Here is a 24621-nt window from a genome sequence, read left to right as displayed (position 1 = left end):
AGCTGTTCAACTACAGGCTGAGCAAGTGCAGAATGGTGGTAGAATGTGCATTTGGACATTTAAAAGCTCGCTGGCAAAGTTTACTGAGTCAATTAGACCTCAGAAAAACCAATATTCCCATTGTTATTACTGCTTGCTATGTGCTCCACAATATCTGTGAGAGTAAGGGGGAGACATTTATGGTGGGAAGTTGAGGCAAATCGCCTGGCCGCTGATTACACGCAGTCAGACACCAGATTATAAAAGCACAGCAGGGCGCGCTGCGTATCAGAGTAGCTTTGAAAACCAGTTTCATGACTGGCCAGGCTACTGTGTGACAGTTCTGTTTGTTTCTCCTTGATGAAAACTCCCCCTTGGTTCACTCTACTTCCCTGTAAGCCAACCGCCCTCCCCTCCCTCCTTTGATCACTGCTTTCAGAGGCAATAAAGTCATTGTTGTTTCAAATTCATTCATTCTTTATTAATTTGTCACACAGATAGGGGAATAACTGCCAAGGTAGCCTGGGAGCGGTAGGGGAGGAGGGAAGCACTGGGTGGGGTGGGGGAGGAGGGAAGGACAAGGCCACACTGCACTTCAAAACTTCTTGAATGCCAGCCTTCTGTTGCTTTGGCAGTGCTCTGGGGTGGAGTGGTTGGGTGCCTGGAGCGCCCCCCTCGCTTTCTTGGGCGTCTGGGTGAGGAGGCTATGGAACCTAGGGAGGAGGGCGGTTGATTACACAGGGGCTGCAGTGGCAGTCTGTGCCTTTCCTGCACCTCAACCATACGCCGGAGCATATCAGTTTGATCCTCCAGTAGCATCAGCCTTGCATCCTGCCTCCTCTCATCACAGTGCCACCACCTCTCCTGTTGCTCCAGCCATCTATCCTTCGTGCGTCCCTCCTGTCCTCGCATTCATTTTGTGCTTTCCTGGACTCTGACATTGTCTGCCTCCATGCATTCTGCTGGGTTCTTTCAGTGTGGGAGGACTGCATGAGCTCAGAGAACATTTGATTGCAAGTGCGTTTTTTTCATCATCTTATCTGTGCTAGCCTCTGGGACAGAGATGCTAGTGGCAGCGTTGAAACATTTGCAGCTGCGGGAGCAAAAAAGGGAGAGTAAAATTGAAAAAGACAACTGGCCATTTAAAAGGAGGGGCTGATGTTTTCGAGTTAATGTGCAGCACAAACCCAGCTAAAGCCTCCACACACCCGATTCTCTGGGATGAGCGCTTCACCCCTCCCCCCACCACGTGGCTAACAGCAGGGATGATTTCTTTTGAGCCACAGGCAAACAGCCCAGCAGGAACGGCCACCTCTGAATGTCCCCTTAATAAAATTCCCCTATTTCAACCAGGTGACCATGAATGATATCAGTCTCCTGAGGATAACACAGAGAGATAAAGAACGGATGTTGCTTGAATGCCAGCAAACACCTGGACCACACGCTACCATGCTTTCTTATGCAATGATTCCAGACTACATGCTACTGGCCTGCTGTGGTAAAGTGTCCTACCATGGAGGAAGCAATAAGGCTGCCCTCCCCAGAAACCTTTTGCAAAGTCTTTGGGAGTACCTCCAGGAGAGGTTCATTGAGATGTCCCTGGAGGATTTCTGCTCCATCCCCAGACACGTTAACAGACTTTTCCACTAGCTGTACTGGCCACGAATGCATCCCAAGTCTTCAGGGCAAATTAATCATTTAAACACGCTTGCTTTTAAACCGTGTATTATATTTACAAAGGTACACTCACTCGCCTTCTCCACCTTCAAGGTCCAGGAGCCCGGACTGGGAGGGTATTGGCTCCAGGGTGATAAACAGTTCCTGGCTGTTGGGGAGAACCTTTTCTCCGCTTGCCTGGTATGCGCTATCTTTAACCTCTCCCTCCTCCTCATCGTCCTTGTCCCCAAAATCCTCATCCCTGTTGCGTGAGACTCCCTTGCAGGAGTCCACGTACAGGTGTGGGGTAGTTGTAGGGGCACTCCCTAGAATTGCATGCATCTCATCATAGAAGCCGCATGTCTGGGACTCTGACCCCGAGCGGGCGTTTGCCTCTTGGGTTTTTTGGTAGGCTTGCCTGAGCTCCTTAAGTTTCATGCAGCACTGCTGTGGGTCCCTGTTATAGCCTCTGTCCTTCATGCCCTTGGAGATTTTTTCAAATATTTTGGCATTTCGTCTTTTGGAACGGAGTTCTGATAGCACGGATTCATCTCCCCACACAGCGATCAGATCCAGTACCTCCCGTTCAGTCCATGCTGGAGCTCTTTTGTGATTCTGGGACTCCATGATCACCTCTGCTGATGAGATCTGCACGGTCACATGTGCTGATCAGCTTGCCATGGTGGCCAAACAGGAAATGAAATCCAAAAGTTTGCATGGCTTTTCCTGTCTACCTGGCCAGTGCATCCGAGTTGAGAGTGCTGTCTATAGCAGTCACAATGGAGCACTGTGGGATAGCTCCCGGAGGCCAATACTGTCGAATTGCATCCACACTACCCCAAATTTGACCCGGTGATGTCGATTTCAGCGCTAATCCCCTCATCGGGGAGGAGTACAGAAATCGATTTTAAGAGCCCATTAAGTTGACAAAAATGGCTTCGTTGTGTGGACGGGTGCAGGGTTAAATCGATCTAATGCTACTAAATTCAACCTAAACTCGTAGTGTAGACCAGGACTAAGATTGCCAAACATGAGCCATTATAAGATCCCATTTTCAGCTCCTTATAACTTCAAACTCCAGCCATTAGGGCTGAAATTTTCCATGCAGGCTGGTAGGGAAAATACACTGATTTGCAATGTTAACATTCTTCCAGCTTCTTCTTTGAGAAGCTTTAGCACCTCCATGCTTTGGAGCAGGGGCTTGAAATTTTGCATGAGAAGGTCTGGGTGTCAGGGATGTACCCTAAAAATATGCTCAAATTTGACAAAGTTGTAAGTCTTTGAAACTTCATAGTTCACATACGGTCAGTAGAATGTCATAGAATTTTGCTGCTAAATTCTCCAAAGATTCTGTGCTCACTGAGCATGCTCCATCCCCTCACAGCTCATACACGTGTCTGGACTGGGCATGCACCATCCCCACATGGCTGGGCACCTGAATTGAAAGCAGGGAGCCTGTCTCTCTTGTGCTTTCAATGATTCGCAACCCCCATATCAGGTGTCCAGGCAGTGTGAAGGAGGAAGCCACATAACTTGAATGCAGAGAGGTTGAGAGCAGAATCAGGGAGGACTGGGAGGGGAAGGAAAGGAATAGATTGGATCAAGAAGCTTGGTGAGACTGGTACTAAAATTAGAGGAAAGAGAGAAACTGTCACAGAGTTCAGTGCAGGAGGACTGGGAAGGAGAGAGAAAGTGAAGACTGAGACTGGTTGGGTCAGGAGACTGGGAGCTGGGGAAGAGGATGTGATGGGGAGGCTTGAATTTATTGGGCAAGGTGACTGGGAGCTAGCTTTGAGGGGAGATGGGGACTGGTTGTTCTCAGAGACTGGAGCGGGAACTAGTGACAGAAACAGCGTGGGATGGGGGAAGCAGGTCTGAAGGGGAGGGAGGAGACTGGAACTGGCTGGACAAGGACACTGGGACTGGGAACCAGTGGGTGGAGGAATGGGGACAGATGCCAGATAGGTCTGATGAGGAGCTGGAGTGCAAAGCAGAACTGGGACTGGCTGGGTAAAAAGACTGGAGACAAAAAGTTAGGGTCGGGGGAACTGGAACTGGCTGGACAAGGAGCTTGGGACTGAGAATTGGGTGTGGAACTGGAATTTGGACAGGAAGCTGCGAGGGGGAGACTAGGATTGGCTGGCCAAGAAAAATGGTACTGGGACAAAGGGCCGGGGTGGGGAGGACTGGGAGAGGAACAGGTTGGAGCGGTCAGTCTTGGATTAGGGTGGAGGGACAGAGAGAAGTGTCTGTAACCAGTGGTGAGCTGGATCCAGTTTGCACCGGTTCGCTAGAACCGGTTGTTAAATTTAGAAGCCCTTTTAGAACCGGTTGTTCCGCAAGGGACAACCGGTTCTAAAAGGGCTTCTAAATTTAACCGGCCAAAAGTAGCACCTTAGGCACCGACTCCATGGGTGCTCCAGCCCTGGAGCACCCCTGGGGAAAATTTGGTGGGTGCAAAGCACCCACTGGCAGCTCCCCGCCCCCGGCCCCAGCTCACCTCTGCTCCGCCCCCTCCCCTGAAAGCACCGCCCCGCTCTGCTTCTCCGCCTCCCCCTCCCCGCCCCCGGCTTTCCGCAAATCAGATGTTAGCGCAGGAAGCCAGGGTGGGCTGAGAAGCAGGCGGCGGCTTCACACTCAGGCCCAGGGAGGCAGAGGTGAGCTGGGGCAGGAGGGCGCAACAAGGGCCACCTGCGCCGCAGCAGGTAACCCAGGATGGGGGGCGCGCAGGGGAACTGCTCCCCAGCCCCAGCCCCAGAGCCACTTTTGACGTGATCAGTTGGGGGAGCGGCCACTCCCCCTGCTCCCCGCCTAGCTACACTACCCCACCCCTAGGAGCCAGAGGGACCTGCCGGATGCTTCCTGGGAGCTGCCCCAAGTTAGCACCGTCAGGACTCCCCACCTCACCCCCCGGCAGGTCCCTCTGGCTCTTAGGGGTGGGGTGGGTACCCACTACGGTGGCCCATGAGACCCTCCTGCCCAGTTCTGGGGGCAGTCAGGGGACAGGAGTGGATGGGGCAGGGGTCCTGGGGGAGGGGTGTCAAGGAATGTGGTGGGTTGGATGGGGCAGGAGTCCTGGGGGGTGGGGTGGGCAACGACCCCCTCGTGGGGTGAGGAGGGAACCCGTTGTTAAGATTTTGGCAGCTCATCACTGTTTGTAACCATTAAAGGGAACACTCCTCTCCAGAGTGTAGAATGGAACTCTAGATTCCATAATCTCACTATTCTTCTGCTGTCAGCAAATATCTATGAAACCCACAGGAAAGATGTGTGTCTCATCTCACTCTCGTGCTGGTCCACATAGAAGATGACAACCTTCTACTACTATCATTACTCTTCAGAGGCTCAGGTCTGCATGGTGAATGTAAGACTTACACTCTGCTGCTGAACCACATAGGCATCAGTATGATGCCACATGATGAAATCTGTTTTTTTCTGTTTGCTTTAAAAAAAACAAAAAAACAGAAAATTGCACACACACACACTCACAAACTGCATTAAAAGAACATTAGTAAAGTTGTAAAGTCAAGCGCTCAGAAGTTATAAAATGCAATATTAAGGTTGTCTGTACAACCCTTCATTTGGCCCCCCATGTGTGTATTACTCCTGGGGAATTCTGCACTAAAAAATTAAAAATTCTGAGCACAGTATTTTAAAATTCTGCATATTTTATTTCTCAAAATAATATACTCTTTCCAGTTTCAATAATTTTGGTAATTTATTTCAAAATATCTGTCAGCAAGTATGTCTGTAACAATACAGACAAAAAAAAGGATTCTGGTATATATATATATACATATATATCTTTTTTTACAAATAGATTTCTTATGAGGCATATTAATAGAGAATGTTGAGTAATTCATTTAAATTACAATACAGAACTGCATTTCCTGCATCCACCAGAAGCAATGCAAAGGCTTGGGGGAGTCAGGGGTAACGGAGAAGCTGAGGGAGAGGGAAAGAGCCTGTTGTGAACCTGGAAGGTTGTTGGGTGTGGGTGGGAGAAGTATGGAACAGGTTTTTTGGGGGACAGGACTGTTTGGGAGTTGAGAAGCCTCCCCCATGCAGACCCTGACTACCCCGAGCGTCTCCTATCCAATCAGGCACATCTGCCCCTGTCTCCGCACCCCCCATCCCTATGGGCTTCTGCAGCCTCCTCCCCCATCCCCATGTGTCCCTGCAGTCCCCATCCCCATGTAGCCTTGAAGCCCCACTCCCATTCAGCCCCTGGCTTAACATTGTCACCCCACTAGCTCCTGAGCCTGCATCCCAATTCCCCCCATTAACCATTCTGAACCCCCAGTCTATGACCCTCCAGCAACCCCATGTGCCCTATTCAGTCTGTCCTAACCTGGCTCTGCAGGCAGGGTGCTGTGATGAACTTCTACTCCTGGGGGAATTCTACGCCACTGAGCATGCACAGAATTTTTTTCCCCACAGAAAATACATTCTGTCCCAGTGCTGCAGTTCTGCCTTTTGCTCACCAGAGGCCACTGTGTCACCAGAACAGCCGGCTGCGTTCATGATGCTGGCTCTTCTGGTGCCACAGCAGCCGTTGGTGGGTGAAAGGTGGAACAGCAGCACTTCTTGGGCAGAATGTATTTTCTGCGAGAGAAAAAAATTCTGTGCCAGACATGAATTCTGCACATGCACAGTGGCACAGAATTCCCCCAGGAGTAGTCTATGCATGATGATGCAGTCTTTAACTGTATAATCATGTAGTGTTTTTTCCACAGGACTCCTGCCTCATTTAATTCAGTGCACAGATTGGACCTGCTCTGGGGATGAATCAGGGTTGTGTAGTTAAGGAGGCTGTTGTCTGTAGGACCCCTGCCTCATTGACTGAAGAAGTTGGAAGGTGAATGAAAAAGGGAGTTGCAGGAAGACACAGGAAGATCTCATGTTAAGGTTTCTATGCCACAAAGTTCCTGTGTTATGGCGGGCAAGTCACTTAAACTAAATTTTTCACAGATGGTCTCTAATTGTGTGTTCCTCATTTTCTGGCTGCCCATTTTGAGAGGCTGAGGTCTGATTTGCAGAAATGCTGAGTGCTTACAGATACCTTGAAGTCAATGAAAGATGCGCTTTGAACATATAAAGGGCTATATAATGCTACATGCTACAAAACCTCAGATTCTAGGAGTCCCAAATTTTGCACCCAAAACTAGTGTGTCTCAGTTCCCATCTGTAAAATGGGGGATAATACCACCCTTTCATCTCACAAAGAGGCTGTGAAAATAAATGAATGTTTATGAAGCACTCAGTTTCTATAGTGATGAGGACCATAGAAAAACCCCTGGGGAAATTAATAATTCTGTGTTTTGAACAAGGTTTGAATATTGTGAAGTAAATAAGGCCTGGGGCCACACACTGAACAATGAGAATAAAACAAAAAATTGAATAGCTGCTCACTTAATGAGCACAGTCCATCCTGTACACTGAATGAGGCAGGGGTCTATTGGAAAAAAACAGCATGTGATCATGTCATTAAAGACTGTCTCATAATGCATACACACAAGGGGTTGAGTTAAAGATGCACAGGCAACCTTAATTCTGGCTTTTTCTAACTTTTGAGCACTAGACTTTTACAACCTTAATAATGTTATTTTAACATAGTTTTTTTTAGTTTAATATATATTTTCCATTTCCATGACAGAAACAACTTAATTCATCTCTCCAATCCTCACCTTGAGAAAATGAAAGACGATATCCTGTACCATTTTGCTCTTGGGACTAGCACCCATGATTTTCCTGCCTTGTTTGGAGATGTAAAGGTAAGAACCTTGCTTTCATTCTGGAAGTTTAAACATGTCAGCAGACTGTGCAACTCCCGCTAAAATTTAATTGTGTCCAGGATGAGATTAAAGACAGTGGCATGAATCAGTTTGAGAAATGTATGGAAAGAGGGTAAGACCTTCTCAAGGGGAATGCTGGAGGACCATACAATTTTTAGACTTACCAGAGCTATCAATCTCCTTTTGTGGTTATTGGGCCAAATGCTGAAGTCCCTACTCAGACTTCAGTCAAGCCAATCTCCCTTGTGAGGCCTTACTCTGTTCCCACTGAAGTCAATACCAAACTTTCACTCATTTCAGTGGGAGCAGGTTCAAGGTCTTAGCGGCCTAGTTGACATTTTATATGGGTAAGGACTGAGTGGGTACGGAGGCTTTGGCCCATATTGCATTTACTGAGTACACTAGCATTTTGTCCTGCTTTTGCATCTACTGTGGTAGCTTCTTGTACAAGGTTTATATGAAGTGAGATGAGTTGCCCAATCCATTACAAACAAAAACCCCATACCTGAAATAACACTCCTGAGGTGACAGAAAGTGCCTCATTTGCAAGCCCCATTTTTAAGGTATATTTTATACATTAACTGCCTTTCTTTTTTAGGACACAATGCTACTAGTCAGAGCGTTACAGCAGTGGTGGGCAACCTGCGGCCCATCAGGGTAATCCGCTGGCAGGCCGCAAGACAGTGTTTACATTGAGCGTCTGCAGGCACGGCCACCCGAATCTCCCAGTGGTCGCGGTTTGCTGTTCCCGGCCAATGGAAGCTGCGGAAAGCGGTGGCCAGCACATCCCTGCAGCCCATACCACTCCTTGCAGCTCCCATTGGCCGAGAACAGCGAACTGCGGCCACTGGGAGCTGCAGGCGGCCATACCTGTGGACAGTCAATGTAAACACTGTCTTGCGGCCTGCCAGCAGATTACCCTGACGGGCCGTGTGTGGCCTGTGGGCTGCAGGTTGCCCACCACTGTGTTACAATGTGTGTGCCCTGGAAATGGGTTCTATGTGGATACTGTATCAGAAATAAATCTCATGGTCTTATTTAGGCTTGGTGTTTGAACTCTTGGGTTTGGCAATACCAGTATATTCCAAATGGGAAGTGCTATCTCAGCCTCAGGGTTCATTCCTAGAGAGTTCTCTATATGCCAATACAGTTATGGAGCCCTCCCTCCGTCGGCATATTCAGATCATTTCTCCTTCACATCCAGTCTGCCTCTGGTAGCTATTATTAAAAACACACCCCAATACAAAACGCCATTTTAAATGTATGTAGTGCGAATTCTACATTTTGTACTATACCAATGAAATTCCATTGTCAGGCAATGACAAACAACTTGTGAGATCATTTAAGCCTTATTTTCAAACATTTATCTTTACAGACCTCTACAAGGTCTGTAATAATAAAAATAATGTAGTTGGGAATAATTCGGATTAAACCTTTTGCATTATCATATTTACCTTTCCCGGTTCTTGAATATGCTGCATCATGTAGTCAGCTGCACAATTGTTGTGGTTTGTTGAATTCTGTCCATGCTAGTTTGTGTGTGTTGGAGGAAGCCCTTCACGGATGAAAGGTTTTATCGCCTACATAGCTGAAGAGCTCGGACTTGGGAGCGTTGGTGCTGACTATCCCAACATCTGTGAAGGAACTGACCGTTACGCGATGTACAAAGTAGGACCCGTGTTATCAGTCAGTGTAAGTATTAAGCATTAAAGGAAGCGGGGGAGGAATTAGATTTGTCAGTGCTTCTAAAGAAAAGGACAAGGCCTAGTCCTGGATTTTTGTTTTGAGTGTTCCTGAAATAGAAGAACAGAATGTTTTTTTCAATATACAAGGCAGCAGTTGCAACTGAATCAACAATTTAAGCACATTTTAAATGGGACATGAATGCATATTTCTTTTGAGGATATACATCCAAATTTTCAGGTCTACTTCAGTGGTGCAAAGTAGCTGGAAAGCTGGCTCAGCCAGCTCCTTCATAATTCCCCCCATGTAAGAGTAACCATTGAGTCACATAGATGCAATGGCTTTATGCCACCTCTCCTTCCGGATCCCAGGGTAGTAAGGCTTTCCAAGGAGAAAGGGGCCATGGCTGGCATATTCCCAGTGATTCCTGGCTGCCACAACAATCTTTTGTAATCATGAGTAGCACGTTTTCTACCCTATTGGTCCTATGCTAGGGACAACACAGAGACTGCTTACACTCAGTGCAGATGGGGAAGGAACAAAGGTGGCTGTTTCTTAGCTAAGGCTGAGGATCCAGGATTAAATTTTCAAAAGGTACTTAGGTAGCTTAGGAGTACAAGTACCAATGAAAGATTATGGGACTTGTGCTGCTAAGTCACATAGACTATGTCTCCACTGCAATAAAAGACTCATGGCATAGTTTCAGCTGGCTTGGGTCAGGGGACTTGGACTTGTGGGGCTCGAGCTGCAGGCTAAAAATTGCCTTGCAGATGTTTGGACTCAGACTGGAGCATGGGCTCTGAGACCACTGCAAGCCTGGGCTCCAGAACAAGACCAAACGTCTACACTGCAATTTTTAGCCTTGCAGCCCAAGCCCCGTGAGCTCAAGTTAGTTGACCCGGGTTCTGAGACTTGGTGCCACGGGTTTTTTATTGCAGCGTGGACATACCCAAAAGCACTTTTGAAAACCTACCCCTAGCATCAACTCCACAGCTGTAGCCCTATTGTGCTCTCTTTCCCCGAAGGTGTGAATTGTCACATCATGGTGTAAGCTGGAGCAGACTCAGCCTTGTGAACTTTGTGACTATACCATAGCCTCCGCCATTTGTAATATTTTAGCTCAGCTGGAATCACCAGTGTTTCAGGTCATTAAGAACTAGTGTGAACATTGCTCTTGGGCCATGTAGAAGCTTTGTGAGGGCATGTAACTGTAAACGATTAGAATGGGACTCATGTTTAGAATATAGAGAATATAACATTTTTAAAATTAACATAACCCATGGTATTAGGGAACAATGAACCTGATCCAAAGTCCATTGAAGTCAATAGGAGTCTTTCCATTGACCACAATAAACTTCTGCCCTGCCAATAGGTTAGGTTTGTACAAGAATACTTTTGCATGTATTTTTCGTAGTAATTCATTAAAGAGATCTGCTCCAGTTCCCAACTCTTCTGTTAATAATGTATATGAATGTTCAGTGTAACTTTCTGATTTCATTTCAGCATGGTATGGGCATTCCCTCTATTGCAATCATGTTACATGAGTTGATGAAGCTGTTGTATCACTCCAAGTGTTCCAACATAACCATTATTCGCATTGGCACCTCTGGTGGAATAGGTATTTCCCCTTGATATTTCTCTTTTCTTTCAATTAAAGCATATCTGTAGTTAAAGGTTTATAAAACAAAGTCATAATAATGATAATATCTAACACATTTCATTTTCAGAGGGCTTTACAAATTAATTAATGCTCATGACAGTTTATGACAGTGAATATTTATTAGGTAAATATTAACACCCACACTTTACAGATAAAGCAGAGGTTAAAAGGTGACTTGCAAATAAATTGGATTTGTTGCCTCTTTTCCTTCTTTATGATGTACAAAGAACTCCTGAAGATTTTTTTTAAATACTTTGCTTGGTTTTTACATTAACAATTCTGTTCCTGTCTAGCCTGAATGTTTCTCTGATAACTGGAGAACTAGTGAAATGCTGACACAAGAGTCAAGAGAGTGAAAGCTGAACAACTGAAAGAGAGTTTTAATCAGACTGTGTAAAATTTTTGCTTGTTTTTGTTAATATCTATTTGATTCAAATAATTAAACATTTTGAATAAAGGGGGACTAGATTCAAGATTCAGCAATAATCTCTCTTAAATTCAGGTGTCAGAGCTAACATTATACATCCCAGAGAAGTCCTCCATCCAAATAAGGGAGCACTGAAATTGACATTCCTGTTTGTTCTAATATTAAGAAAAGCAGAAGAAATTCCTTTCAACGCTTCTTCAAGGCATCATAGAGAAATGAAAAAGAATGCAAGTCCAATATTTAAAAAACCTTTTAATGGTTTTAAGATCATCTTTAAAATACTGGTACAGTCCCAGTGAGTGGATCTTAGTTCTGCTATAGGACACATGAGTTTCTATCTTTCATGCCATAGTTCAGAATTCTGGATCATGAGAGAAAGAGAGAGAGAGAGAGAGAATGTTCAGGTTTTCAGTCATACACAGTACTCTTATTTTTCCTTAGACCTAATTACCCATCAGATAAAGGATTCTTTGATTTATATAATTTTATAATAAAGGACAGGAAAATGTGCTTGAGTGAAGAGATCTGCAGCAAGCTGGAGAAAAGATCATTCATGCCCTATGTGAAACATTCCCTTAACAGTTGGGATTTGTCAGACCATTAAGATTACTTTATGACTCTTTGTATTGTCCTTTTTAATTGGCAGTATATTGTGTCTTCTCTATAGAGCTATTTTAAAGCATTTGGAATAAACTACAAACATGCATATAGATCCTAATATTCTCCCATTGAATTTAGTGGCAACTCTCATTGATTTCAGTAGGAGCAGGATTGGGCTATAATGTACCTTGTTTACATACGAGCAGAGTGGCTGAACAACTCACTATATATATTTTTTTTACAACAGGTCTGGAGCCAGGCTCAGTGGTAATAACCAGTCAATCAGTAGATGCTACCTTCAAGCCTCAATTTGAACAGGTTATCCTAGGAAAGACTATAATTCGTAGTACCAACCTAGATGACCAACTAGCCAAGGAACTGATGCAGTGCAGTAAGGAGATAAATCAATTCAATACAGTCATTGGAAATACTATGTGCACTTTGGATTTCTATGAAGGTAAGGCTAGCAACAGAACAATAGAAGTAAATTGGTAAGCAGTAACATATACAAATCAAACTGGATTAGGGGATTTAGGCCCCAATCCAGCAAAGCACTTAAATATATGCTTAACTTTAATGAGATGAGTAGTCCAGTTAATCTTTGCTGTACTGGGGTGTAATTTTGTGGTGTTTCCCCCGCTCCCAGTGATTATCTAAAAAAAGAGTTGACAATGACTGACAGCTCATAAATTGTATATCTTTTGATTACTGAATTATCAGGGTATTTATTTAGTGGAGTTGCTATAATCGCCGTTAGTGCCCTATGGAATTTGATAACGAGAGTTATTGGTTGTTTTTTTCTTTTAATTGTTCATGTGTCTAGAAGAAATTCTCTATAAGCAGCCCTGGAAAGAGTTGCTGATTCATCCTTAATTAACCATTAATTGGATAATTGGATGTTACATCAATCGTGCCAGATTTGGGATGGGCAAACATCACGGATTTAAATTTGGGATTGATTTAGATAAGCAACCACAATTTCAGATGTTTCTCTGAACCTCCCAGGTCTACAAACCGAGCTGGAAATCTTGTGAGAACAAGCTTTCTCCCCAGATATCTGGCACTTCTGCCTCTAGTTGTGGCTGGATATACTGCAAGAAGAGCATTGCTTGGAGGACACACAATCCATGGTTCTAGCAGTGCTTAAGGCAGATCTCAAGCAGAACAATGTCAATATGTGGCTTTTTTCAGGCACTGTTAGGAAGGATAATGAGTCCGTGGTCCAGTCACTGGGTCCTAAAAGCACACCAACAGGTTTCCTACAGATGCTACCAAATCTACTACAAAACTTGCAAACAAGCAGAGAACCTCAGCTTTGGGAATTCAGTTCCCAAAAACAAAAAATATGACAACTAAAGAACTGTAAAGTTTATTTTGGCTGTATGCAGTCTAACACTGCTTAATAAAAAAAATCTATTTCTTTGGGGCTGAAGCCCCAAAGAGCTGGAATAAGCTAACTCTTTCCTAAAAATAGGCACCAATAATGTCCAATTAAAAAAAAAAAACTCTTGATTTCTCCTTATGTTAAAAAGTCTTCTAAGCATCAAAAGGGCTGAGATTATTCCTTCTCTCACTGCATCAGAAAGGCATTAGCAGATCTGGATGCTTTTTTAGGGGACTGTTAAACTCAAACATAATCAATACATCAAACTAGCCAAGAGGAAATGTCACCATTAAAATTTGACAATTCATCTGAGGGACTATAGCCTACATTTTCCAGTTTATGAATTTGATAATTTAGTTGGTCTTTTCATATCTAATTACCCTGATCCTAAATTCAAATAATAAACTAATAAATTACATTTGTAGAGTGCCTTTTAAGTGAAAACTGAGCTTAGTGCAGTGATAAAAATTAGGAAGGGTATATTAGAAATTGTAAAAATCTTGTGTCCCTCAGAGACTGAAACTCCCCCTGTACTTTCATCAGCATACACACAAAAAAAATCTATATTTATATGCTTTATAGGCCAAGCCCGTCTGGATGGTGCAATCTGCTTATATACTGAAGAAGAGAAATTGCAGTATTTGAAGGCAGCTTATGATGCTGGAGTCCGAAACATTGAGATGGAATCTTCAGTTTTTGCTGCTATTTGTAATCTTAGTGGTGTCAGAGGTAATTGGATATATGGCATTTTATTTAGACTGAATCATCTGCGTTGCATAAAACGTACAGTGTACAGAGTTTCAGAGCATTAAATTCATTGCAGTGGAAAGTTACGATACTGCACTATTTGCATATATGATTATAAATATGTATAGATGCTGTTAAGTTTATTTTAGTATGATTTGCTAGAACTTTGCAGTGTGTGTGTGTGCCAGGTCTATGTAAAGCCCCTCACACAAAGCTCTGATTCAGTTTAGTCCTGATTAGTTGCTGTTCCAGCTCTTGCCTTGCACTGAGAAGTAACCATTCAAGTATCAAAGTATCCCAAGGGACCAGGGGTGAAAGTAACTGAACAGACTTACCAGTACGCAGGGCAGCCGGGGTCCTGGGGGGGAGAGGCTCAACCAGAAGGGGTGGGGCCTTGGGCAGAAGGGACGGGGCTGGGGCCAGACTTCCCCAGCCAGCCCTTCAGCATGGCCCGGCAATGATTTAAAGCAGGGGTCTCCAACTCAATTTACCTTAGGGCCAGTGCCAGTCCTTAAATCTTCCCAGTGGGCTAATAATGTCACTGAAGGTGGTGTTCACGCCACCTCCCAGCCCGTTTCCTACCCTTTTCGCTCACTCCCTTGGTCTCATGCCGCCCCAGCTGACTCTGTCCAGTGACGCTGCTTCCATGGCTGACTCTGCCCGGCAACTAGTGATGCTGCCTCCATGGCTGACTTTGCCCGGCGACTAGTGATGGTATCTCTGTCCCTCTCCCCCAGTCAATGGGAGCTGCGAGTGTGTGTGTGGGGTGTGGGGGGGGGGGGGGGGGTTCGCTCCTGCAGGAGAGAGCCAGCTGTGTGGCTGCCTGGGTCTTTCCTCTGCAGCTCCCCCGGCAACAGCAGGGATAGAAAACTGCTTGCAGGGAACCGAGCTACCCGAGATGAATGACACTTAGCCAAGTGCAAGCCCTGGGAGGGTCCCAGGAGCAGCAGGATGGAGCAACGTTGGGGAAAGGGGCATGTGAATCTCTTCTGCCCGCTCCCCTCCCGCCCCCGCTCTTCGGCTGACAGCCATGAGGGTCAGATGAAAGAACTTTTAAAAAAGTTTCCGTGTGCTGCAGTTCTCGGGCCGCAGATGGCCCACGGGCCGTGACTTTGAGACCCCTGATTTAGAGGGTCCGGGGCTCCTGGCCACCGCTGCCACTAGCGCTTCCCCAGGGCTCCGGCAGTGATTTCAAGGGCCGGAGCCCTGGGCCCTTTAAATTGCTGCCAGGGCCCCAGGGCTCCCGGCCGCCACTGATACGGTCAGCTGTGTACCGGCTCTTACCGGTACGCCATACCGTACCATACCAGCTTACTTTGACCTGCGGAGGGGACTAATGTAACTGTCTTAAAGTCAAATAGGAAACTGCAGTAACTTTAATCAGTCAGGTAGTCTCTATGTACATGAAACTATAGTCACTTTCTTTACTTGCATATCAAAATGAAATATCAAGAAAGAGAATAACTAGATTTGCATTTGCAATTCTGAAACAATTAAGAAGGGTTTTCAGTTGCCTGGTGAATAATGTGGTTCCCAATTACAAAAGTATACACTCTTGTGAACTTTAGTTATGAGGTAGTTAAAGTTATGGTAGGTGACCTAACGAAAGCTGATCACATACAACTTTAGAATAGTCATTTTAAGTTACTCTCCCATTTGCTGTGTCCATGTTCTAAGGCACAAAGTCTTTCTTTTCTAACTGGTCTGAGATACGAGAGCACGACTTGTTGTGAGGAGTTTACCACCTCTTTTTCTCCCATTTTCTCTCTCCTCGGGAAGCCCACACTGCACCTGCCCTCTTCATCACTATTGTTACCCACAGTAGTTGGATTCAAGCTAGCTCAGCTCTGTTAGTCCATGCACAGCTTTTGCTGTGTAGACATACCCTTATTCTCTGATGCAATTTTACCAATCTGACTTCTTGACACACTTCTTGGGAAAAAAAAATCCCATTCAGAAAAAGGTTCTAATGATGCAATGATTATGAATAATCTGAATGTGACCATATGTTGGAGCAGCTCCATTGACTTTACTAATGGCTTGATAGATTGCCTCAAACTATTAGTAATTTTTAAATAACATCTAAAGTGAGATAGGCACTTAATCCAGTTATTTATTATAAAGTGTGATTTCCATTGTCAACTGCTCAGACCCATCACTGAAACTATTAGTTTTCTTGGCTTTATCTCCTATTGTCTGTTTTGATACCTCAAACGCGGGTGTACAAATAGAAGATGCTCTCATGCTTTCTCACGGTGAAAGTTACCTAAATGTCATGTCTAACAAACACTATTTCTTTTATCTCTAGCTGCTGTGGTGTGTGTCACACTTCTGAATCGACTTGAAGGGGATCAGATTAGCAGCTCGCATGATGTACTTGTGGAGTATCAGCAGAGACCACTGAAATTAGTGGGACACTTTATTAAGAAGTGCCTTGGGAAAGAGTGATGTACCCACCCTTTGCTGATTATTAGCAGAAGGCTAGTATTTCTTCTGACTTGAAACAATGCTCATAGCTATAAATGCCTATAAAATCTCTTTTTTACCTCATGATAGCTTACACCAACCAAAATGCACTAAAGCTAATCATTAGTAGCTGTATGTTTCAGTAGCAGAACATGCTGAATATCTTATTTGTATATCAGAAGACATAAGGTTTTACACTTTTCTATATACAATAACTCCTCGCTTAACATTGTAGTTATGATCCTGAAAAATGCTATTTTAAGTGAAACGATGTTAAACGAATCCAGTTTCCCCATAAGAATTAATGGAAATTGGAGGGGTTAGGTTCCAGGGAAATTTTTTTCACCACACACACACGCACAGTATAAATTTTAAACAAACAATTTAATACTGTACACAGCAATGATGATTGTGAAGCTTGGTTGAGGTGGTGGAGTCAGAGAGTGGAAGAGGGTGGGATATTTCCCAGGGAATGCCTTCCTGCTAATGATGAACTAGCACTTGGCTGAGCCTTCAAGGGTTAACACATTATTGTTAATGTAGCCTCACACTCTACAAGGCAAACGAATGGAGGGAGGAGACACAGCATTGCAGAGAGAGACTGAGAGACAGACACACCGTGCGAGTGTGAGTGAGAGAGTCGCTCATTGCCCCTTTAAGTACGCTGACCCCACTCTAAATACACTGCCTTTTAAAGTAGATCAGCAAGTTGAGACAGCAGCCAGCAAACTCCCTCAGTCCTGAGCTCTGTAGTGTGTCCCCCCGCTCTGTGGAGATGAGGTACAGAAACAGGGGGCAGGAGCTGGGGGAGGGGGACACCCTGACATTAGTACCTCGCTCTTCCCCCCCACCACACACACACAGCAAGCAGGAGGCTCCTGGGAGCAGCTCCAAGGCAGAGGGCAGGAGCAGCACATGGCAGTGGGGGGAGGAGCAGCTGAGCTGCCTGGCAGTTGATAGCCTGCTGAGAGGCTGCTGCACAGGGAACTTAGGGGAGCATGGAGCTGAGAGGGGGGCTGCCAGTCCACCCTGGTTCCAAGCCCCCACCAGCTAGCTGCAACTGGCTGCTCTTCAAGCAGTGGACAAAGCAGGCGGCTGCCAAACAGCGTTATAAGGAAGCACTGCACAACTTTTAACGAGCATGTTCCCTAATTGATCAGCAACATAACAACGAAACAATGTTAACCGGGATCACATTAAGTGAGGAGTTACTGTATTAGAAATTAGTCCTAATGTGCAGGATTAGACTATGGTAATATATAAAAAAGCTTTATTTATTCATTCTTGCGAGAAGAACATGTTAAGTGTTTGCAAAGCCAAACATTAAAACTAGCTTCAAAAGAAGAGCTAAATTCATTGTATCAAAATGCCATGTAAATAGTTATCACTGCCTTTTATACTCTTATTTCACACAACTGATCTGGCAAAAACAAGGTCCACTGTAAATCCTTACTCTGTTTCATATATTATTAATCTTTGTGTAAACTGCATTATTTTCATCTCAGTAAAAAATTCATGAAATGACAAAGCCTGGGACTGAATTTCCAAACCATACCTCAGCTCCCAAGCCATGATTCAACAAGGCCATTTGTACTTGACTTTAAACATGTGCTTAAATCCACACATATTCAGTAAAGCACTTAAGCTTGCTTTTAAGTCCCATATCTTAAATTAATCATGTGCCTAAGTGCTTTGATGAATCAAAGGACTTCAGTGAGAATTGAAGGCACTCACAGGAGATATACACTATACTCAAGATTGGTGACAGGTGACATGTTTTCTGTCTCCTGATTATTTAACAGTCACCACCTTTCTTCTTAACTTACCTTCACCTCCACATCCTCAGGGGATGGCAGTCACTCCTACAATCATTCATGGTTCTTTTGGAGAATTCTGGAATGCCTTCAGCTATTGAAACAAATCCACATCTGATGTCTCTAAAGAGCATCTCTGAGTTCCTCCATTACCATCACCCTGGGTCTTATAATGGCTCTTTTTAAAATTGCTCTTTTTACAACTATGGACTCTGGATAACTCTAAGAAAAACTGTCTGTCCTGCAATGGATGGTGCAAATGGGACAGGAGTAATACTTAAGAATGGAGAGAGGTAAATAGTGGTGTCTCCCAGGGGTCTGTACTGGGCCCAGTCCTATTCATATTCATAAATGATCTGGGAAAGGGAGTGAAAAGTAAGGTGGCAACATTTGCAGACGATACAAAACTAGTCGAGATAGTTAAGTCCAAACTGACTATGAAGAGTTACAAAGGGATCTCACAAAACTGGGTGACTGGGCAACAAAATGGCAGATGAAATTCAGTGTTGATAAATACAAAGTAACACACACTGGAAAACATAATCCCAGCTATACATATAAAATGATGTGGTCTAAATTAGCATTTACCACTCAAGAAAGAGATCTTGAAGTCATTGGGGATAGTTCTCTGAAAACATTCACTCAATGTGCAGTGGCATTCAAAAAACCTAACAGAATGTTGGAATCATTAGGAAAGGGATAGATAATACAACAGAAAATATCATATTGCCTCTATATAAATCCATGGTATGCCCACATCTTGGATACTGTGTGCAGATCTGGTCATCCCATCTCAAAAAAGACTTTTTCAGAGTCACTGCTTCCCAGGATAGAGTCCACCATCCTGTAAGTATGGCTACATTTTTTGTTCCTAGATGTATACATTTACATGTAGTCATATTAAAACACATATTGTTTGCTTGCACCCAGTTTACCAAGCAATCTAGATCATTCTGAATCGGTTACCTGTCCTCTTTGTTATTTACCACTCCCCCAATTTTTGTGTCATCTGCAAATTTTATCAATGATGATTTTATGTTTTCTTCCAGGTCATTGATAAAAATGTTAAATAGCAAGGGGACAAGAACCTACCCCTCGTGGGTCCCCAGTGGAAACAGAACTGTTCCATGACAATTCCCTGTTTACAGTTACATTTTGAGACCTATCAGTTAGGCAGTTTTTAATCTATTTAATGCGTGCCCCGTGAGTTTTATGTTGTTCTAGTTTTTTAATCACGATGTAGTGTGGTCCCAAGTTAAGCACCTTACAGAAGTTTAAATATATAATGTCAATGCTATTACCATTATCAACAAAACTTGTAATCTCATAAAAAAATTAAATTAGCTTGACAAGATCTATTTTCCATAAGCCCATGTTGATTTGCATTAATTACATTACCTTCCTTTAGTTCTTTATTAATTGAGTCCTGTATTAGCCACTTCATATCTTGCCTGAGATTGATGTCCAGGCTGACAGGCCTATAATTACCTGGGTCATCCCATTTACCCTTTTTAAGACTTGGCACAACATTAGCTTTCTTCCAGTCTTCTGGAACTTCCAAAGTGCTCCAAAACTTACTGAAAATCAACATTAATGGTCCAGCAAGCTCTTTCTTTTAAAACTCTTGGATGCAAGTTATCTGGACCTACTGATTTTAAAATGTCTACCTTCTGTTTAACATCCACCAGAAATACTAGTGGAAGAGAGTGTGTGTTATCACTATATGATGAGACTATATCATCTGTTTTTCCCCAAATATGGAATAGAAATATTTATTTAACACTTCTGCCTTTTCTGCATTATTATGGATAATTCTACTGTTTCCATCTAGATACCACTGCCAGGATTCTTTTTGTTCCTTATATATTTTAACAACTCCTTCTTATTGTCTTTAATTCTACTGGCCATAGATTTATCCTTGGGTCCCTAAGCTTCGCTTATGAATTTTCTACAATCCCCATCAACTTCCTCTTTCTTCCATTTGTTGTATATTACTTTTTATTTTTTTATAGCTGCCTTCACTTCCTCTAAATGAGATTAAAAAAAACAAAACAAAACTCATCACAGCCTTCTTCCTCAATTGTGGCTTCTTGGTCATCTAATAAGGTGTCCTTAAATTACTCCCAATGATCATTCATGTTTTTTGATAAAATTTTTCCTCCCAGATGATTTGGCTCATAATTATGTTCAGTTTGATGAAATTAGCCCTATTAAAGCATCAAATATATATATATATATAGATAGATAGATAGATATAGATTAGATTATTATTATTATAGGACGTCACTTTATTCTGCTTGATTATAAATGTGATCAAGTCCTGATTACTTCTACATAAACTACCATTAACTTTTAGTTATGTGATCAGTTCCTCTTTATCTGTTAGGACAAGGGCTAATACAGAATTTCCTCATGTCGGCTGCAATGCTTTCTGAGTTAGGAAATTGTCATCTATGACGTTTAGAAATTCCAAGGATGTTTTAGTACTGGCAGCATGAGACCTCCAGCATACGTCACTCAAATTGAAACCCCCAGTAGAATCATGTCAGCTGATAACAGCAAGGAGAAAGACACTCTCTGATTGTGAGGAAGCGGCACAATATCTGTTTACAGGGAGGAACACTATCACACTGCAGCTGTAGCACAGAAAATGAGTTCTATGCTTAAGAAAACAGTAAAGAGGAATGGGCAGCAAGAATCTGGAGCCTACTTTAGATATAAAAAATAAAGGACTTTTATTTAAGAGCCCATAACAATATCAGTTTAACTTATAAAGTTCTCATATTAACAATGATATGAAGTAGTCATCTCTTCATACAATTTACCTTCAAGGACAAGAAAGCATCTAGCGGATATCCTCACACTGAAATCTAACAAGTACTATGTTCTAACCAGGTCTAAGGCCCTACCTCAGTCTTTCCTGTAGTGGCTTTACTTTCTCACTGTAATACTGGAGAGCTGCTTAATTGTTCCTGGGCTCCACCCCTTGTAGATTTTAGCCATTAAACTTCCTCCAAGGTGTGTCCTTTCTCACACTTATTTTCATGTGCTTATTTTTTTCCTCTATTAAAGTATTTCTCCATCTTGTTTCCTCAGGTCCGGAGCAAGCAAGGAGCCACACCAGTAAACAAACCAAAATTACAAGCCAGAGCAAGGCAAACCAAACATACCTCACCATTCCTCACTTTTCCATGGGAAGCTGCCATAGAACTTTCCTTGCAATACTGTATTGCAAACACAAGAGGGTGCTACAGAACCTTATACATATGACTTACAAGGCTTACCCCCTATTTCTCTCCTATAATCTAAGGTGAAATCCAACAACAGCTGTGTTTTCTCCTGGTTCTAGAAACATTTTCCAAGGATAAGAATGACCCAGTCTCTGCTTATGAAGCTGACTGGACAGAGGAAGGAAGAAGTCATGCTGCAGCATGCACCTGACCCTGCCGTCAAGGTCTCCCTCGTTATCTTCCCCCTAGGTTTTACACATTAAAGCCCTTCATTGAGCCAATGTACTCAACATACTGTTATTTTTAAACTCCCCTTCTAACAGATCCATCCCTTAGGCTTCCACACGCTCTACCACATGCCGTATCAATTTGCTGCAGTTGCAGAGGAGCGGTATCGAGGGTGAGGTCTGTTCTTAAAGGCCCGGGGAGCTTGTACTTACCAGTGAAGTTAATTCACATGCCACAGCAGCAAGATCCTGATGTGAGCGGATGGCAGTTTGCTCGGCCCTCTGCAGTCCACAGCCCTCCTTCCAAATTGGAGGATGGCCTTGGTCTCTGCAGCCACACCCTCACACAACAATGGCAGATACTCCCTACAGGAAGGAGGCACAGAATCAGTATGCTGGAGGAGGCAGGGGATACGCTGGCTGGTAGAAGGTCTGGCTTAGAGGATCAATTGAATAAAGGAATGAGGAGGGGGCAATGTCAAATGATCAACTGATTGGTGGGGTCTTGGGAGACAAAAAATTAATGGGATGGGAATGGCTGTGAGGATGGGTTTCCTGGGAGCACATGGGAGGCCCTAGGGCAAAGAACAAGACAAAGGGTAGGGAAGTCAGGGGAAAAATAAAAGAACATGGGACTGGGTGCAAGCAGGAAGACACTTAAATAGATAGAAAAGGATGGGGGGGGGTGTTTCCTATTTTCCACTACTTTGCACATTGTGTAGTCAGCCAGTCACCAGTCACGATGAGTGAGTGAAGAATTCTGATCTGGTAACATTTCACACCCACTTAGCACAGGTGTAAAAGCCAACTCAAGAGTCAAGCCAGTGGAGGATCAGGATCAGGGATTAGATTGAACAAGAGAAAGTAAGCAAAGGAACAAATATAAGATGAGATGAGGGCTCAGAGGAAAGTGAGGTCAATCAAGACGAGTGAGATGGAAGAGAAGCGATTTGGAGGGGCAATGTGAATGAAAGTGATCTGCAAGAAACACAGACAGAGGGAAAGGGACAGATAATAAGAAAGGGAAAAATGAGTGAAGAAAGTTTTCTGGGGAAGAATAAAATGATGGGAGACACAATTTCAAGTTTTAATGACACAGATTAGTGGCAAAATATTATATAATCAAACACTGGTGTGGTGCTTGTGGGATGAGTGGGGAATAGGAACAAGGCATGAGAATCTGTTGTTCCTACCAAACATATGAAAAACCAGCCAAAAAACCCACATTTTATTGAAAAAATGAAAAAGAGAACACAAACAAGTGTTGACACTGCATTCTACAGGAGTTTTGAATATGGTTTAGTGTCTGATAGGCAAAATTGTGTTTGAGGGAGTTTAAATGAAAAATACATAAATGTCCACTAGGTGGCAGCTGCCAAAATCTTACTGAAAAAAATGTCCTTTACACAAAACCGGTGACAGTAGAGTAGATGCTACTTCCTAGCAACAAATCAGTGGCCTTTTGCTATGTCCTAAGCAGCTGTTGTTGTTATGGGGAGTGTCGTCTGACCAAAGGCGTATGAAGAGTTAAGGGTGTTTCGGAAGGGGTGGGGCAGCGAGGTTGTGGATGGGGAGTTGGGGTGAGTGGGGGGAACCCCAAGTTTGGGGGAAATGGGTCAGGGAACCCTGGGTTTGGCAGGGGAACCCCCAGTCAGCAAAACATCTGAGAGAGCCTGGCTGCCAGGGCAGGCTGAGGGTGCTCCCAATGGTAGCTTTATGCTCCACCATGAGGAGGGATTGATGGCTGGGGAGGGTACCATGTGCACCCTGCGATGGAGGGCAGGGTGGCTCCTAGCACAGACAGCAGAGATGGGAGGGGGAAAAGGGGGTAGATCAGTGCCCTAGGGAGGGGGATCCCTGATCCCTCACTGCAAAATAGCAACCTTTCCCCCCCATTGTCTGCCAGCCCGATGCTGAGGAAGGGAGGAGGAAACCCTCCAACTGCGCCTCTGCTGTTCCCGGGACCCCAACTTGCCCCTGTCTTCCAGACCATCCCTCCAAACATGCTTTCCATGCAGGCTCTGTCAGGCAGGGCCCTGGAACTGCGCTGAAGGGCAAGGGTCAGGAGGGGAGTGAAAAGATGCCGTTTGGGGGGTGAGGAGGGGGGAAGCAACACCCCTACATCCCCCAAATCTCTAGCTCTGGCTGTGACATCGCAAATGTTGCTCTTATGTGGCAGCTCTGTTGCTGTTACTGAGTGGACAATTCATGGTAGGGAAAGTGTTCCCAGGGGAAATGTTGCTTGTAAGCAGCCATTGCTCTTACAACCTAAGGTGTTGCTGCAAACATGCATCTGTTGGATTTCTATTTACAAGAGTTCATGCACCACCTGTGCCTTTAAACTATAATTGCAACTACAAATTTACTTTGCCACCCTTTTCAGCCATAATGCCGGAGTACCCAAAGTGGGCATTAGCAATATTGCCAGTTTGGGTAACCAAGAAGTTAGGAGACTGGCTTCAGGATGATGATTGAAACAACGCTGTTCTACTTGCTCTCTAATTTATGCTTTAAGCCACCTTCCCTTTTTTGTAGCTATTTCAGTTTCAGATTTTAACCACAACTAAGTACACAAACATACCAGCCTTTCCCCTGACTACTCATAAGGGGATTCAACTTCCAAGTGCTGGAGTGGAGGAACTGCCATTATATCCCACCCTTGCCTCCCTCCCAACCATTTTCTGAGGTTGCTAAGTTTCATTTTCTAAAATTACTCAGGACCAGACTTTCAGAGGTATTGAGGTATTGCTGTGCTTAGAATTGCAGTGCCTAAACCCATTTAAGAGCCTAACATTCATTTTCAAAAGGGATTTAAGCACTTAGGAGTCTAAATCATTTGAAAACTGTGTCCGTACTCAGGGATGGTATCAGTTTTTCTTTTGTATTATGGTTGCAGCATTTCCATTGCATTAAACTCTTTAAACAGAAGTGATGTAAATATATGAAAGTTTTA

General features: G+C 43.9%; 1 protein-coding gene across 2 annotated transcripts in view; it reads left to right on the top strand.

The window, feature by feature from the left end:
- The window catches only part of UPP1 (uridine phosphorylase 1), a 30510-nt gene extending 7321 nt beyond the window's left edge, over nucleotides 1–23189 (top strand). The window contains exons 4-10 of one of the 2 annotated variants that reach the window (XM_037889962.2): nucleotides 7292–7409; nucleotides 8964–9122; nucleotides 10617–10731; nucleotides 12048–12257; nucleotides 13767–13913; nucleotides 16240–16411; nucleotides 21308–23189. In XM_037889962.2, the coding sequence (XP_037745890.1) occupies nucleotides 7292–7409; nucleotides 8964–9122; nucleotides 10617–10731; nucleotides 12048–12257; nucleotides 13767–13913; nucleotides 16240–16379 (889 nt within the window). In that variant the 3' untranslated portion in view covers nucleotides 16380–16411; nucleotides 21308–23189. Of the gene's footprint in view, nucleotides 1–7291; nucleotides 7410–8963; nucleotides 9123–10616; nucleotides 10732–12047; nucleotides 12258–13766; nucleotides 13914–16239; nucleotides 16455–21307 lie in introns of those variants that run through there. The other variant, XM_043540475.1, reaches the window with a different exon arrangement.
- Nucleotides 23190–24621: the final 1432 nt, after the last annotated feature.

Source organism: Chelonia mydas, chromosome 2 (assembly GCF_015237465.2).
Source record: "Chelonia mydas isolate rCheMyd1 chromosome 2, rCheMyd1.pri.v2, whole genome shotgun sequence".
NCBI classification, from domain to species: domain Eukaryota; kingdom Metazoa; phylum Chordata; order Testudines; family Cheloniidae; genus Chelonia; species Chelonia mydas.
The sequence above is the reverse complement of the archived record's forward strand: the minus strand, read 5'-3'. Positions and strand labels throughout refer to the sequence as shown.